Source organism: Ammospiza nelsoni, chromosome 5, assembly GCF_027579445.1.
Source record: "Ammospiza nelsoni isolate bAmmNel1 chromosome 5, bAmmNel1.pri, whole genome shotgun sequence".
Lineage (NCBI taxonomy): Eukaryota > Metazoa > Chordata > Aves > Passeriformes > Passerellidae > Ammospiza > Ammospiza nelsoni.
The window spans coordinates 20,702,956-20,719,784 of NC_080637.1; the positions used below are offsets into that span (position 1 = coordinate 20,702,956).

The 16,829-nt window shown below is 35.6% G+C and overlaps 1 protein-coding gene across 1 annotated transcript in view; it reads left to right on the plus strand.

Annotated features, from left to right (window-relative positions):
- Window positions 1-16,829, plus strand: part of GRM8 (glutamate metabotropic receptor 8) — a 319,010-nt gene that overhangs the window by 61,835 nt on the left and 240,346 nt on the right. Inside the window, exon 3 of the mRNA XM_059472506.1 lies at window positions 3,932-4,148. Coding sequence (XP_059328489.1) covers window positions 3,932-4,148 — 217 coding nt within the window. The remainder of the gene's footprint in view (window positions 1-3,931; window positions 4,149-16,829) is intronic.

Consider the following 16,829-nt stretch of genomic DNA (forward strand, 5'->3'; position numbering starts at 1 on the left):
GTCTGATTTGAAGTAATGCTTGGTGCTGGTCTTGTGCTGATGTCATCCTTCCTTTAGGAGCTGCCACAGTCATGCTTGTGGATGGTCACTTCTGAAAGTACCTGCTTCATCTGCTCTAATCCTCTGGGATGGGGAAACCTTTAGAGAAATCAGCTAGGAGATGTAGATATACAGATAGGTCACTGAAAAACAGACTCTTCTGGACTGCTGATTTTGGCTTGAATGAATCTTCAAGGATTAGATGTTCTGCTTAATTATCAAAATTTTTTTTTTGTGTGTATTTGTTTGGGTTTAGTTTTGTTTGTTTTTCTCCACATTGTTTTATTTTTAAGCATGCTGAATAGTTTTCTGATGCCAATGACTGAAAAATAGATTGAAATGAAGCCACCACTGACTTGGATTGAAGAACAGAGAGATCATAAGTAGTTTCAGCAGGTATTGGGGTTAAGACCAGTATGAAACTAAAACTGGATATTGTTTTAAAACATCACACTAGGATCTTTTTTGTTTTCAACCTTAAGGTTAATAGCTTAAGGTTTACAAATAATAAAAATAGGGCTTCTATGAATTAACTTATAAAATAGTTTCAAAGATTTCAAGTCTGTTACCCACTAGAAGCTGAGCTTATCAGCAGCTTATAGGTTAATGTGAGACAGTGGCCAAACCATAGGGCAGGAAAGAATAGAAAAATCATATCAATGAACAGTCAAACATGAATGCTTTCAGCAACTGTCAGTGAATGTGACAGATGTTGTGCAAGAACCAATTCAAATGTGGTTATATAATCAATTTTTTTCCCCAAAAGAGAAGGAAATATACCATTAATACTAATATATGCCACTTAAATACAGTGCAGATGTTGCAGATATTGTACTTAATTTTGAAAAATTAGATAAAGTTTTATTTCTTATTCTAGATTTCTCATTCTTTAAAGGTTTCTTTCAAAATGCAAATTTATGTCTCAAGAGACCAGTGGAACTTAAACTAGGAGTTCAGTCTGTGTTTAGGGAGTTTAAAAAACACACATTACTGAATTGATAGAGCATAACAGTTCCCTTGCTTAGGCAGCACTATGCTCCATCTTGTAAAATGTACTTGGGGAAATGTAAAATGCTTTATTAAACTTACAGTCCATAACTAGAGTTGTTATATTTTAATGTATATATTTTTCATTCATGGATTATTGAACCACTAAATCCAAAGAATTTGACCTCATGCCAAAAAATGTCTTTGCTAAGTCTTTTTACTTCCTATGTAACTGGAACATAAACCAAATTCTCAAATTTTAGAGCTATTTTTCAGAGCTCCCCTATATAAAATTGCACATTTAAAAGCAGGCAAGAAATGAAGTTACTATTTACTTTTGCATAAACTGCTTCCAAAAAAAGAAGTCCATGAAGCATTTCTCAGTGGAAGTTATACAATTCTGGGGAGAAAATTCTTGACAGGGGTGTTGTTTATAACCATGAGGGACATATACAAAAAGAAATGAGGAAAATAATTATATATTTAATTGCAAGAACTGCTTTTTTCCCTCCAAACTTAAGGTTGGCTTGCTATTTAGAGAGTGTCTTTCTCCCTGCTTTCATGTGGCATATTGTTCTTTGCTGCTAGTGAAAAGCTGGCAGATGTTATAAAACAGTGGTGAGTTAAGCTTACCAGTGTGCCCAGTGATTTCAGAGTATTGTGTTTGTGCTGTATTTGCTTTCCATTTTCATTGTTATCAGAAATAACTCTAGGGAAGAAGTTGAACTGCAAAGAGCTGAAAAGTAGGAAAGGAGCAGCTCTCCTCTGCATTTTCCAGGGCTCCAAAAAAGTGATATTTGTAGTACATAAAATATCTCTGTTGATCTGAAACATCTCATTGCTGTGGTTGAACCAATAATTCTCCTACAAACACACATCTAGGGTTTGTTCTTCATCTCATGCCTGAAGAAAAATTAACTGAGAGAGTAAAGGAATGTAAGTCTAGGCTTCAGGATTTTCACTGCCAAAGTATCAGTCTAAATATTTCTTAGTGGTGTTGGTTGTGTTGGCATTATTGATGAAATAACCTTCAGCAAAGGAAAAATGGCGTAATATTTGAGAAATGTAACACCAAGGAGTAAAATGAGTAAAATCACAAAGGTTGTCTTTATTGTTTTTACATCTTGTTTTACATTATTTTAGAGAGTAATAGAACAAGTTTAGAAAGGTAATGATATGTGCTGGAAATATGCATAATTGTCTTATTATAGGCCAAAAATATTTCTTTGTGAAGAGATAAAAATGTTTGAAACACTTTCTGAAAGAAAGGGAGTTTATTCAAGGCAAATTTTGTAAGAACAATTTATCCGTTAGTTTTGCTTGGTATATTTTTTCTTTTTGGCAATATTGACTTTCATGAAATACAAGCTCTAACTTTTTCTGTGATCCTCCCTCTCTTTTTCTTTTCTCTTCAGTTGTTATTATAACAACATTTCAGATTTTGTTCTGAGTTTCCAGAAATTCCATGTGTAGAAAATTTGTTAAAGAAGAATACAGCCAAGATACATAAGACTTTATTTTGTTAGTTTCTGACTGAGAAATGATTGTGCCAAGCCTTAGGCAATTAACTGTTTATTCAGGCTGTGCAAATATATCTGCACTGTCATGCAGGTTTGGTTAATGACCAGACTCCGAATTCCTTACATTTGCCCCAGATAAGATTTTTAGTTTGTACTGATGAGGAAGCACTGGACAGGACATAACAGCTGCACTACAACCTTCTACTCTGACATCCAATGTGGCAGAGTATTTACCACAACACCTCTTGCCTGGTGCTGCTCAGTTTAGCTCTCAACAAAATTAACTTAGTAACTCCATTCAGATTGCTTTCTTGAGGACTGTTTTATGTTTTGTGACATGACTTAAACACCTCTTATTAATATAGATCACAATGCTATGAAATATTTGGAGTATCTTTTATTTCATGCTAATGACTGTTTGTTTAATCAGTTTCACCATTTATAATAAAGTAATTCTCCTTTTAAGTGAGCATAAATGTTAATTAAATTTTCTTGCAACAAAATTATTCTTCAAAATAAGTGAGTATTGATTACAATGTCTTTTCTGGACACTGCTCAACCATCTGTATAAGACAAGAATTAACAGAAAACCACTCTTTTTTTTCCTAAGAGAATAGTAATGTATTTTAAAATGTGTTCCAGTTATTTAGGTTTCTTTCTACTAAGTATGTTGAGATGTTTTCTACAAAATTTACCATCCTTGTAAGCTTTCTCCTTCTGTATGTGGATATCATATGTATCTGAATATATATATATATTTCTGTGTATGTATACAAGTATATATATCATATACAATTTTTAGGTGTTTTTTTTTATCAGATCAGATAGCTTTTGCTGTTTAATATATAGCCTTCATATTCTTAAGTCACACACAATGAACTATTAATACTGGAAAAGGAAAATCTGTGGCAGAGGAAGCTTGAAAAACAGTTATAAAATGAGAACACAAATTTTCTTGTACATAAAGAAATGGAAATCATCCACATTTTACTTGTCAAATTTCAAGAATTGCAGTCATCATAACTGACCTTTTCATTTTCTGTAGTAATGCTACGAGTTCTTTGTTTTTCCTCCCCCCTTATTTTTTTACTTCACTTGTTTCTATTGGGGCTAGAATAAAAAAAGAAGTTGTGTTTATATGTCAAGAGTCATGGCATCTGGAGTACAGCTGAATGCATTATTTCTTGGTGAGAGTGTTACACAATAAAGCTTGACTGACAGTACACAAAATCTGAGACGCTTCCTGATCAGCTGATTTAATTAAAGCAAGACGTTTGGTTCTGCACAATGCCTGTGTATAATCTATTACAAGCCTTTCAAAGGTACAAGGATGTAGTGTAAAATGTTATTAGATTGGCTTGCATGACTTGTCATTCTGTTTGCAGATACCTCAAATCAGCTATGCATCCACAGCTCCCGAGCTGAGCGATAACACCAGGTACGACTTCTTCTCCCGCGTGGTGCCACCAGACTCGTACCAAGCCCAGGCCATGGTGGACATCGTGACAGCCCTGGGGTGGAACTACGTCTCCACGCTGGCTTCCGAAGGCAACTACGGCGAGAGCGGCGTGGAGGCGTTCACGCAGATCTCCAGAGAGATTGGTGAGTGTGTGCTTACCAGGTTTGGTATTTATAGCTGCTGGGTTCCGGTTGGGTGTCTGCAGCGTGATCAGAACACCCGTGGGTGTCTTACCTGGACTCAAGTGGGTGATTTTGCTTCTTGCGTTTCTGCCAAGGTGGCAATTCTGGCAGCAGTTTAAGAAGAGAGGCAAAAAATAAATAGCTCTTCAACCTTTTTGGGAAAGGAAAGCTCCTTGATGACTTAGGGACAAAAAGCAACCAGATGCTGTACTGCAGCCAGATTTGAGGAAATGTAATTTTTGATTCAGCTTAGGAAAATTGTGGTCCAGTGCGAGCTTTTTCTGTGTTCCAGCACAGATAAACCCAGAGGTTTTAATTTTGATGAATTTTAAAAACAATAAACCCCCTCCATTCTGAAGTAAAAGACATAACCTTGCCATTTTTCCTTTATAATAAAATGTGCTGTACAAATACAGGTGCTATGAGAAGTATATTTAAGTCCCTTTGATCCTTTCAAAATTTTTTTTCACACTTATGTAGTTTTTTTTGGCCTGAAAAAAATTAGTTTCTCAGGAACAGTAAGTTTTGGACACCAAGGAATAAGATGATGAGTAGCAGGTGGTTGGAAAGAGGGTGGAATTGGTCTTTCACCAAGTACAGGGTTAAATAACAAACAATTTTCCTGTCTTTCCTCAGAAAGCCTGGGTTAATCAACTAGATTTGGCTTATAGGGCATGTACATATGCCCTATAAAAGCTGATTCTTTTGAATCAGCTTGGGTGAGAAAACATGATAATACCTCCCACTTTCACTATCTGCATGTGAATACAGAGAGCATCTCTATCTATAGGACGGTACATGTGTGTTTCAGGTCCTTATGCTTGAACCATAAAGGTAAGTGATAATTTGCAAGAATCTGGTTGTAGGATGGAACTACAGCCATTTTTGCCATTAGGGAATCAGTGTATGCAATATGCTTACTTGTTTGACTGATAAATGTTCTTTTTCCAGCTTCTGATCGTTGCTGTCAGCTCCTAGGTGTGTTCATGGGAGAGCCAAAGCTGTCTACTGTACGTTGTTTTGTTCTGGAGTTAGCAAAGGCATGGATAATTCTTTCACAGTTCATACCTAAAAGAAATGGTTCATCTATAGCAAATGGATAGGCTTCTCCAGACACCCACTGAATTCATTGGCTGAAGAACAATTTTTTCTTGAAACCATCAGCAACACAGCTAGTTCTGAGTTCTAAAAGTAAACAGATAAAATACAGGACTTTTTACTGTGTCCCATTTCCAGGAGTATGAGAGAACTTCAGATGAATGCAAGCAAAACCTTTAATTTCCTTATAATCATAATTGCTTAAGTTTGGGTCAGCTGGATCTCCACTGATCCTGGAATAAAAAAAGACCATTGTTATTTGATAAATAATTAACATGAATAAGATAGATAAATATTAACAGGATTGTGATTCCAAAGCTGTTAAAATCACCAATAGCTGTATAAACATTATAAGATCTGTGTAACACCAAGAAGCATAATAAGTCATGATTAGTGATTTGATTTTTATATTAACTTCCCTTGTGATATATATTTTCTATTAGAACACTTGATTTTTGGCAACCTCTGTGCCCCCAGCAACTTACCAGCTGTTGTGGGTATCAGGGACTGCAATGGTTCTAAAGAAAGAAAGCAGAGGGAGGCAGGACAGACAAGCAATTTTTATTTCCTAGAAAAATGCTCAGGTAAACAATCAGGTAAATTGTATGTAACCACAGGGACATGATGGATAACCAATGCTGAATTGTCAAGAACAAATAGTATCAAATCCATCTAATAATTTTCTTTGACAGGATAACAGCTTATAGCTGGAGAAAAAGCAATTGATGTGTCACATCTCTCAAATTTTGTAGTGTTATCTCAATTGTCACATATAATATTCTCCTGAACAAATTTGGCAATTGTGATCTAGGTGTAAATAGGCTGGATGCAGACCTATATAGAAAAGTTTTCTCAGAGAGCCATTAGCAATGATTTCTGTTTAAATGCAAGAATGTGTTGTGTGTTACTTGGCAGTTGTTTAAGCTGGATCAGGTACTAGCCAATATTTTCATGTTTAACCCAGATGGTCTTGGAATGAAGATTACTGTAAAATCTGGAGGTTACTTTAAGGTCAGAAGGACTAGGACTAGGAGAGTATCTAGAGGAAAACCTTAGAGTCCAAATCTGAAAACACAACCTGGAAAAGGACAAATTTAAGACACCAACAAGGCGAGAAGGATCTATACAATGAGGAATTCAAACAGAATGGTCAGAAAATACTATTTTAAGAAATTATGCAGTGATGAAAGTAAATTATAACCTATATTCCTGATTTTTAATGGAACATGCTATCTGTAAAATAATTTGAGTAATCCTCCAATTTGTCTGTCAGTTGTGGGAAGTCACTTTCACTCAGTACACGTTTTGTCCCTCACTTCAGAAAAAGTGAAACTTCTCAAGCAAGCAAGAGCAAGGACAAATCTCAGAAATGTGGTTTGTGGGGAACAGCTGAGCAGGGGGGCTTAGTTCAGCTGAGAAAGAGTTGACTAAGAAGAGGTGATGGAAAATGTTTTCAAATAGGCTTTTGCAGGAAGGTGGAGGACCACTTGTTCATCCAAATACAGTATATGTAAACAGCAATAATGGAATTAATAATCTCTAGCATGATTCTGTCTAGGTTTGAAGAAAGCCCCTTGTAATGTTTAAGACATTAAGTACTATATCAGCTTAGTTGGGGACATTTTGGAACCTCCATTGATAAGGATCCATGAGAATGCATTAGGCAAACACCTGCCCAGTGATTGTGTAAGTGTACTTAGCTCTTGCTTGGGGCTGGGTGCAGTGGATGATTTCTTACTGTCCCTTCCAGCCTGATCCTATTATCCACTGTCTTCAGACTTTCCATCTGAGCCATAGGGCTGGAAATGCTTTTAAAGTGGAAACTGAAGTGCATCTGACTATAGAGTCTGTGTAGGTTTGCAAAAATCATCACACAACAGGACTGCACACAACAGCAAAACTTGCCAGGTCTGTGTTAATGAACAGTGCATTAAGAGAACCTAATTGGGACAATGTGTCTCCTGTGCAGCTGGCATACAAATGTACAGGATAGCTCAGCTCCTTGCTGAGCACTTTATGTCCTGCTTAAGATAAGTAGCCAACAACTGGAAGTAAAATGAATGTGAAGATCAGCTAATGAAAAGCAAACAATTGAGAAAAGTGTGTGAAAAATATTGATGTATTAATTTTTGAAAAAAATTTAGTGTATGAGAAGACGTGAGGTAGCAGATTTGAAAATATAAATAAGAAAGTTTGTTCCTTTGGTTTGCTATTTGTATTGTTTTTAAAGGAGAGGTGATAAAGGGCCAGATTTTACCTAATTTTAATAAACAGTATAAATTAATGTACTTATTTAGTATAACGTTGGCCGTTTGTTTCTAATTTTCAGTTTGATTGGCCCTCTGTTCTGTTTCTTGATCAGTAATAGAAGATAAGGGAAGAAACAGGCTCCCAAATGAAATGTGGAATACTGAAAAGGTCAAAGTGGTGCCACCCTGACATGTCACCAAATATATTACATATCATAATCTGCTCTAATTTTAATGACAAAGATCCTGTCTGGGACAAAGCAGAACTGGAAATTAAATATTTTACATGACAACGATTGGAAGGAGATTATTCCAGCTCATTCTTCCATGCATTGTTTGAAGACAATGATTAAATTTATAGAATTTTCTACTCCCATTAAAAAGTTAATGATACCACTGTAATCATTTTGACATCGTGATGAAATCATTTTGGTACATTGACCAAAGGAATGAATTCCTACTAAATGCTTAAGTGTTTAAACATTAAACTGAATCTTGACTCGGTGATACAAACTAAAATGGGGAAAAAGAAGGAAGTGCATTTGACCAAGTCTTCATTAAACTGTTGTACTAAATGTTAGTCTTCTATTTACTTTATGTTCATTATCTTTGACCAAATAAATGGTGGAAAGATTCTGATCCAACTTTCCATTAATGGTTCATTTCACCTGTTATTAGAAAACAAACGAATTTGCCATTAGAGAGAAAATCATGGGATGCTTTTCCTTGTGATTTTTCTTTTTTTGTTTTCTTTTTCCCAAAATACAAAAGCACTTGATTCAGACAACTCTCTTTGAGTTCAGAATACTTGCTCTGTGTGATGTTTGTACTGGAAAAATGGAACAAATCTACAAATAATATATGAAATTCTACATGACAGATTTTATTCACCACTATTAGTCAACTGCTGATAGGCACTGGCAGTGAAGCACTTATGAAACTTTTAGAAGAGGAGGTGAAAATTATAAAGGCAGGTAGTGGAGCTGATCATTAAGAACATGTGTGAAACTTTAGCACTGCTTGCCCCTTTTTGCTTGCAAGCTTATTTTACATATCTGACATAGGTGTAAAGAAGAGAGCAAAGAGCATTTATTCAAAGAACATTTTTTAATCCTTGACTGGTTCAGAGAACAGCTTCATAGCAGCTCTATTCCAGAAGAGAATGGTGCATTTAATATCAGGGTGTGACCTTGAATACTTGTTTTTAGGAACAAGGTTCTGTAGTTTTACCTACTCCTTTTATACTGGTACATTGCATTTAACAGCATTTTTCTGAGGAGGGACTGCAATTACTTTATGATCTTTCATAAATTTTATCGTTACAGTGACAATGAAAGCTGTATATTAATGGTAATAGGTGCTGGTGCTGACTGAGTGCTACAGTAGCTTTGTTTGTTTCAGACTTCAACACTGGTAGCTATATTTTGTTTACATAGGAAATGGTCTGTGACATTTCTTTGACATGGTTCTTAAATCATGTTTGTCTCTTGTCAGTTCTTTCAGCGTGTTTACAGTTGTGCACTGTACCTCTGCTTTTATCCAAGTTATTGGATTGCTTCTTCACAGAAGAATCACAGACTAGTTAGGGTTAGAGATGATTTTGAGGCTCTAGTCCAGCCCCCTTCCAAGGCAGGGTCACCTAGAGCAGGTTGCAGAGGAATTTGTCCAGGTGGGTTTTGAATGTCTCCCAAGAAGCAGAATTACCTTTCACAATTTTTGGACTTCAGATTTTCAGTGGGGAAAGTGGAAGTGTATTGGGAAGTGGGGAGGGAGTTTTGAGCAGGAAAATAAAACTTAAGGGGTGTGGCATTTCCTTTCCACTTAAACTTTGATAATTTAAAATAAAATGGGTTGTTGTTAAGATTAGTTCATATTTCCTGCAGTAATCTCTGCATATGTTTGATGTAAAGCTAAAGCTTTTTGTATTTTGTTAAGCAAGATGAATGGACTTCTTCCACACCCCCAAGATAGTGTTTAATGGAAGATTAAAAAATCTTGCAACATGAAGATGAAAGAAATACAATACATGAAATGTAACCTTTTCCCCAGAGATATTTCTGCTTTAAAGTCTGTTTTCAGGCATAACAAATTAATTTTCACAACTAATAATATTCTAACATACCCTCACTAAGGGTAAACAGTTTAATTCAATTTAAGTTTTATTTTCATATTTATGCAGATGAAACTCTATTGATAGTACTGTATTTCAAGCTGCAAGCTGTAATTAATAATAACACTATATAATTGGCTAGAGGAGCTTCAAAGTAACGTTGAAAAATTTCAAAATCAGATGGTAGGTGTATTAATATTGCAAAAGCTTGAAAATTACTCCAGTGGTTTTTAATATTTGTACCAATTAGTACCTGATAAAGAATAGTGTAATTTCTAGGGATTTAAAATGAAGGACTATTTTAATTTCTCTCAGTGGTGCTAATCAATTTGATATTCTTTAGCTATAATTATTTCTTTTCTCTATAGTTTTAGGGAGATAGAGCAGTGAGCATACTTTGTGTATGCTCTCTGACCCTCCAGTAATTGTAGGCAGAGGGACTTTAATACTCTTGAGGTGTTTCTTCTTAAGTCAATTAGTTAAGGCACTTTTAAAATGTACTATAGGAAGCTTAATAGCTGTAGTACTACAGAAGTCTCTATAGTAGGGCTTTTTTCTTCCTTTTGCTTCATGCGAACACCAGATGTTTGCATTGGTTGTGAACACAAATTCAAAGAGCAGTAAAGATGTCCAGGAAAGTCTATTTCATCTGTGCTTTTAGTGCTATGACTCCTTTCTAGCCATTTCAAACTTCTTAACTTAGTAATGATATCTAAGTCGATTTTTAAAAATGTGTAAATACAAAAAAATTATAAATGTGATGAGGATAATTTTAAGCAAACAGTCTCATTAGATTAAAAATTAGATTCAACAAAAATATTTTGGTTGAAATATATTGTGTGAGGGCCTGTGCAGGGACTGAACCTCCACAACCTTGGTGTTATCAGCATCGTGCTCTCACCAGCTGAGCCAATCTCGGGGTCTAGGATCAGATGCATTCATGTTAAGGAGGTACATCTGATAAAGTAAAGTTGTTGAGGCACTTGAGTTTTCCGAGAAAATTTCTTTTGTCTCTCAGTATGTCTTTTTGTCTTGAGATGGTTTCTATTACTTTTAAATATTTAACCTTTTTTTAGAAGGCTTTTCTTTCTACCTGGAGAACTGTAAGTTTTAAAAATTGTGTGAGCAATACCTCATGATGGATATTAGCAATATGCTCTTGGTGTCAGCTCTTTTGTGATCTGTGGCTGCAGTTAAAACAGTGAAGCCCTGGAACTGTCAGACTGAGCCAGACACTGCAAGTCAATATCTTGTCTCCAGTGGTGGCCTCAATATATGGAACAGAAAGACACCAAAATCTTACTTAGTCACTGGCAGAAATACTTATCCAAGGGGTGTTCTGTAACCATTGGCATTTAGTGGTTGATACTTAGATTTCCTGAAGCATGAAAATTAATATCCATTATAATTTCTTTCTGTTACCATTTTACCATTTTAACCTCACTTGGTTAAAATATGCTCATTTGGATGCTACAAATAGTATGCAGGAGAATCCAGTTAACCTCCTTCATAGTGTGCCTCCTTACTTAACTCTGGGTTATAAGATACAAAGTAATTTCAGTTTAATGGTTTCAGTTGTCACTTCCTGGATCCTTTATTTCATTTATATCTCTGGTAGGCTGTGTAGCCATGACTGAACACTCCAAGTAAAGCTTTACTGTTGATTTATGTAGTGTCATTGTAATCTCATTTTTATTCTCAGCCCCAATCTTTATGCATCCTGACAAATTGTAAGCTTTTTCTGTGGGCTGCTGGGTATCAAGCAAATTATTTCCAAAAGCAATCTGTTCTGACACTCAAAGTTTATTAACAAATGGCAACAGCTGATTTAGAACCCAATGATGTGTGTGAACAATTCCAGGTATTTCTGCCAGCCTGCTCTCCACTGTATTTGTCAATAGTCAATATTTTTCTGTGATATGTTTGTTTATCTATTTTTGTGAGTACTTTATCTCTTCTCTCTGCACTTGTTTATTTCAAATAATTTTGTACCATTTACAAAATTTCCAATCTTTGAATTCAATGCACTCCCTCTCCTTTTGAAGATGTTTGTGTTAAACAAATCAAGCCCTCGTAGGCATTTCTAGAGCACATGTTTATTAACCTTTTCCAGTGCTGAGTTTTGACTGTTTCTTTCTATTCCTTCTACTCACTGTTTTTGATCCTTGGGAGTTCCTTCCTTCTCCCCACTCCCCAATTTTTAACTGTTCATCCAAAAGTCTTCTGAAAACTGTATTATGAATATTAATATTCTTTATGCAAAGCTGATATTTCAGTTTTAATAGTAACTACTGTTGCATGCTATCTGAGTACTAAGAGCAGAATGCAGAGAGGTTTGAATTTACCTTATAAATGTATCTTGTGCAACTGTATGCCCCTCCTGAATGTCTTTATTCAAGGTGTTTTAAACTGTATAGGACCATATCTGCTGCTGTGCCAGGGGTACTGGTGGCTTGAGGGTGAAGGTTTGTAACTTGCCTAAGTTGAATTTTTGTTATTGTCCAGCTGCACGTGAATTCACTGACTCACTCGTGTAGTCTATGGTCTTTCAAATGTTAGATTAGCCCTAAAAGAAAATTGGAATTTCTTTCTTCAGAATTCTTGACAACCGATAGTTTATGAATTGAGAGAGGGGGAAAATGCATTTAGATTTCTGTACAAACTTCTGTATTACCTCTGAAGCATATTTTGTTCAAATTACAGTGTAATTTTATTTTTGATAGCTATAAAATGAAACAGAAAATGAATATTTAATCTGATTGGATGCAATTATGCCTTCTGATATTAAAAAGAAAAATGAACAAATGTAACTGAGACTTCATTTTCAAGATTTTTTTCAACAATTTTGTCTGAATGGTAATATCTATCAGAAAAAAGTAATCATAAACATTAATGTTACCCAATACTTCTTTCCTTCCTTCCATAGGCTAAATGTTGTGAATAAATGGTGTATGTGCACGATATATAGTCTACTTTTCTGAGCAGTCATATGGATGTCTGGGAAACTGTTAAAGCAGACAGTGCTGGTTTTTTTATCCTCTGAAGAGAAAGCAAAGTGAGAAAAGAGCTATTCATCATTCTGTGTTTATGTAATAGATGTGTGACTTCATGCCCATTGTTATTTATGGTACTGTGATAGATCTGCTTCAGTGGTATGGAGATGATAGTAGGTAATGCCCACTATCTTTCTTCCTTTATATTATGGTAAATTTCAATGTGTTCTGGGAAATCAGTGGGATTTTCACTTCTTATTTTACTTCTTTATGACTTTCCCTACTTGTTCTACTGTTTGGATTGTCACTGGCTGCTATTTTTAATGTGCCATGCTAATACAAGATTCTTGAGCTTTGCTCTGCTGAATGATGTAGAAGGGTTGACTGAGTTGAATGTTACAATGCTGACAGTATTCTTGCAAGATGAAATGCAAAGAATGTCTGATTGAAATGTCAAAGAGATATTCTTGTCTTTATTTTTCTTATTTTCTTTCTGTCGTTGGAAGCCAGGAGCCCACATTGTGCCCTGAGTCACAGTAAACACATGTTTGCAATTAAACATGCAGTGGGGTAGCTTAGCAGTACAGCTCTCTCTCGGGTGTTCAAACTGGGGTAACCCTTCAGATAGAAGTCATTCCCTCAATTCTATTACCTAATAAACTTTCCACAGAGTTCCAGAGAATTCTGTTCAAAAAAAATCAAAAATATTTCAAGAATTGCTCTTATTTATTTCAGAAAAAGCAAGCATATGTGTATGCCTCACTAATATTTAGAAAAACTCCTGCATTGATTTTTTTTTCTGTTATAAATGAATGATTTTTATGCAAATTGCAAGCTGGGATACCACCACTTTAAACTGGGATGGTAGAAATATGCATATTGTGAAAACTCACAACTTATGAAAAAGATTTTTTTTTTTTTCTCTTGCAAGAAAACAAAGTGTTTCTTAGGTCCTCTCAAGGACAGAGTTTTGTATGATGAAAACAGAGTTGTTTGTTCCTCTACTTTCTTAAAGACAATGATTAGAGACTTTTCATCACTTTCTAGAAGAAACTGAAAGAGAACTAATTGTTTAAAATGCTGACATTCTAACAAAAATGCCAGTCTGTCTCTAATATTCTCCATAAAAAGCAGGGTATTTTGACTAAGCAATTAATCAAGAGAATGAGTTTCAAAGCAATACCCTTGAGTAGCACAGGTGTCATGCAGATAAATCCCCGTGTTGCTGTGTCTGTACGCAACCCAAAATTTTCCTGCCACATCCTTCTGGAGCATACTCTACAGCAGCATACAGGAATGCACATTGCCCTTCACATGCCTTCATAAGTCATCTTCTCCTTGGGATGCTTCCTGAAGTGCTGTGCCTGGGCTGTCATAGAGAGAGGAACAAAATTTCAACCCCCTTCTAAACACAAGAACAAAGGGGTTGTGGAATTCAAAACTGACTCCATTGAAATGCATGCATCTGTGTAATTTGTAGATATTAGGGGAGGGATGGAGGGCTGGGAAAACCAAGTATTTCTCAACACCTTGATGATTCCTGCAAACATTTATGCTGGAAGTGTTCAACTGCCATTAAGGAATCCATGAGAATTATATGATGAAATTAATCCCAAGGATGTTAATGCTCTCTCAGGTAAGATCAACCACACCTGTTTACAGGAGTACCAAGTTAAGATCTGTTTTCTTTTAAAAATGGGAACAAAAAATCCGAACTAAACTTGTAGGGAAGTTCTTAATTTTTGGTAGGGATTCCTATTTTCCTTTTAACCTATTTTCCTTTATTTTGAGGGTGAGTGGATGGATGTCTATTTATCTTCTGCATGGCCCCCTTCCTTTAATACAGCATGCAAATCCTGGAACATCTCAGACTCCAGAAGGATGAGAGAGAATGGTGTTTTGTAGTGCCAGGATATAGCAGCCTTCATTTTATAAAAGTTGAAGCTGAAGTTTGGCATGATCACCATGAAAACCTGCTTTCACGGTAGAATGGGAGCCTGTATAGCTCATCAGAGCCTGCCCAGGTCTTTGGTGACTTTGCAGAGTTCTCATGGATAAGGGGAATAAAGCACAAACTGAGGCCCTTTCTGCTGCTCTGCTCAGATGGGAGGCAGATGAAGGCAGTAGGTCTGCATGCACTCTGCCATGTGCATTGTCGTACCTTCCTATTGGGTTTGGCATATATTGGCATGTTGGATTTGCTGTGAGATGCATTACAACATTTGCTAGGGCCAGTGAATTGAGTTATGTGATTGTAAATATTTTACCTAATATGGTAATACTCTTAACAAAGTGCAGATAATTATGCTGCTCAATTTATGAGAATTGTCAAACCTCATAATTAATTCCACGTTATGGTATTTTATGGATTAAATCCTTTCAAAGCTTATTCAGGAGGTAGGAATATTATTAATTTTTAATTAAAATATTTTGGGTAATTAATGTTTTTGTGGTTTTTTTTTTCACAGAATCATTAGCTTTGTAAACTATAATGCCCCTTTCACAGAAGTGAAATGATAGAGCCAACATGAAGAAATTCTTTCTGTTGCTAAAATGTATGCAAAATGTGTTGTTTTTTTCTTTCTTTTTTTCCCCTCTGGTTAAGTGCAAAAAAATTGGTTTAATAATTAAAAAGTAACATAGAGAATGTTATTCATGGCATAGGTTTTTACAGGCTTAGTTATAAACTTTTTATTCTAATTAATGTGCATTTCATTGTTAAATCCCTTAATTGCTTTGATATTTTAATTAATCAGATGTACATGAGTTGGCAGTGATGACTGTACAGAGGCTTTTAAAGCCATGGAACTTTGAGGATGCTTTTTCTTCTTTGGACCTTTGTAGAATCTAAACTCTAGGTGGGGAGTGGAGGATTTCATGTGATGGCAAATGTTCAGTTGAGAAGCAGAAGGAATTTTCAGAGAGAGAGCAATGGTAATGGCCAGTTTTTTACAATAATGTCCATGAAATTGTAAGTTTGATTACCTAAGGTCAGTTTAACTGGGGTTGTCTATCTTTCTTTGCCTTCTCTGATAAACAATTTCAAAGAAGACAGGTTTTTGGAAGAGGACATTTGGATGTGTTCAGGAATTTTGTTAGTGGTGGAAGAGCATCAGTTCCCATATGCACACTTGCTACAGGCACTTGTGACAAGCCCTTCTGGGCTACCTACACCTGAGGTGCCTCTCAGGAGGAATGGTGAAAGGCATTCAAGGACTTCTGTGCTGGCTGGAGAATCACTTTCTGTTTCCTTCTAAATAACTCTTTCTGCTCATTTGTTATTTCTGTTGTTATGCAGTCACAGAATACCTTGTGTGTGAAAAGATTATGTACAGGCTTAAAGGGTTGAATACATAGTGTTCAAATGCTTTTTTCCCCCTAGTCCAATTACATAGTTTAGACTGAAGAAAACAGTGCAAATGAAAAGTGAAAGAAAGAACATAAAGTGAAGAAGTGCTTGGTGGATATCTTCTGTTATCTATTATAACCTTTGAGTTTATTATGTGCAGTCTAATAAAGTGCTTAACAAAATACAGTTATGTTTTGTTAGGAAGTGATATTCTAGGCAGTGTAATATATTTCTAAACAGGGAAGTAAGCCCCTGAATTCTGTCCAGTTTGGTTTAACTTATGCACAGGAAGGGAAGGAAAACAGAGCAAGATTCAAGAGTGGACCGGAGCAGTTTATAAAAAGAACTGTTCATTTCTCATTTGCTTGAGTGGAATCAGACTCAGAAACCCAGATGATCCTTTTGCTCACTCTTGGTCTTAGGATTTGCTCAGGGACAGAACAGTTGTGCAGGATCCAAGCTTGAAAGTTGAGTTTGGGTTCCCTCTGCCCCCTCAAGTCATCCTTTCTTGCTCAAGCAATTTATCAGATCTTTAGGAAGGTATTTTGGTTGATGACTTGATAATTTTATTCCATTTTAAAAAGATTTATTCAAATTAAACATGAGTTTTGAGTAAATGTTTCTTTTGATGGTGCACAAAATTCCTGTACTCTATCTCACTCTGTCTTACTCAACAGAAATTAAATACATCCACAAATTTTTTTCACTCCAATTTTGAGATATGATTTTGCTATCCAATTAAAAATATGTAGCTTTTAGCTTGGAGAATGTTTTATACTAAATCACAGTTTCACTTAGAAAAGGTTGCTCTTAAAGCAGTTGTAGCTTATGGATTATAGGGCA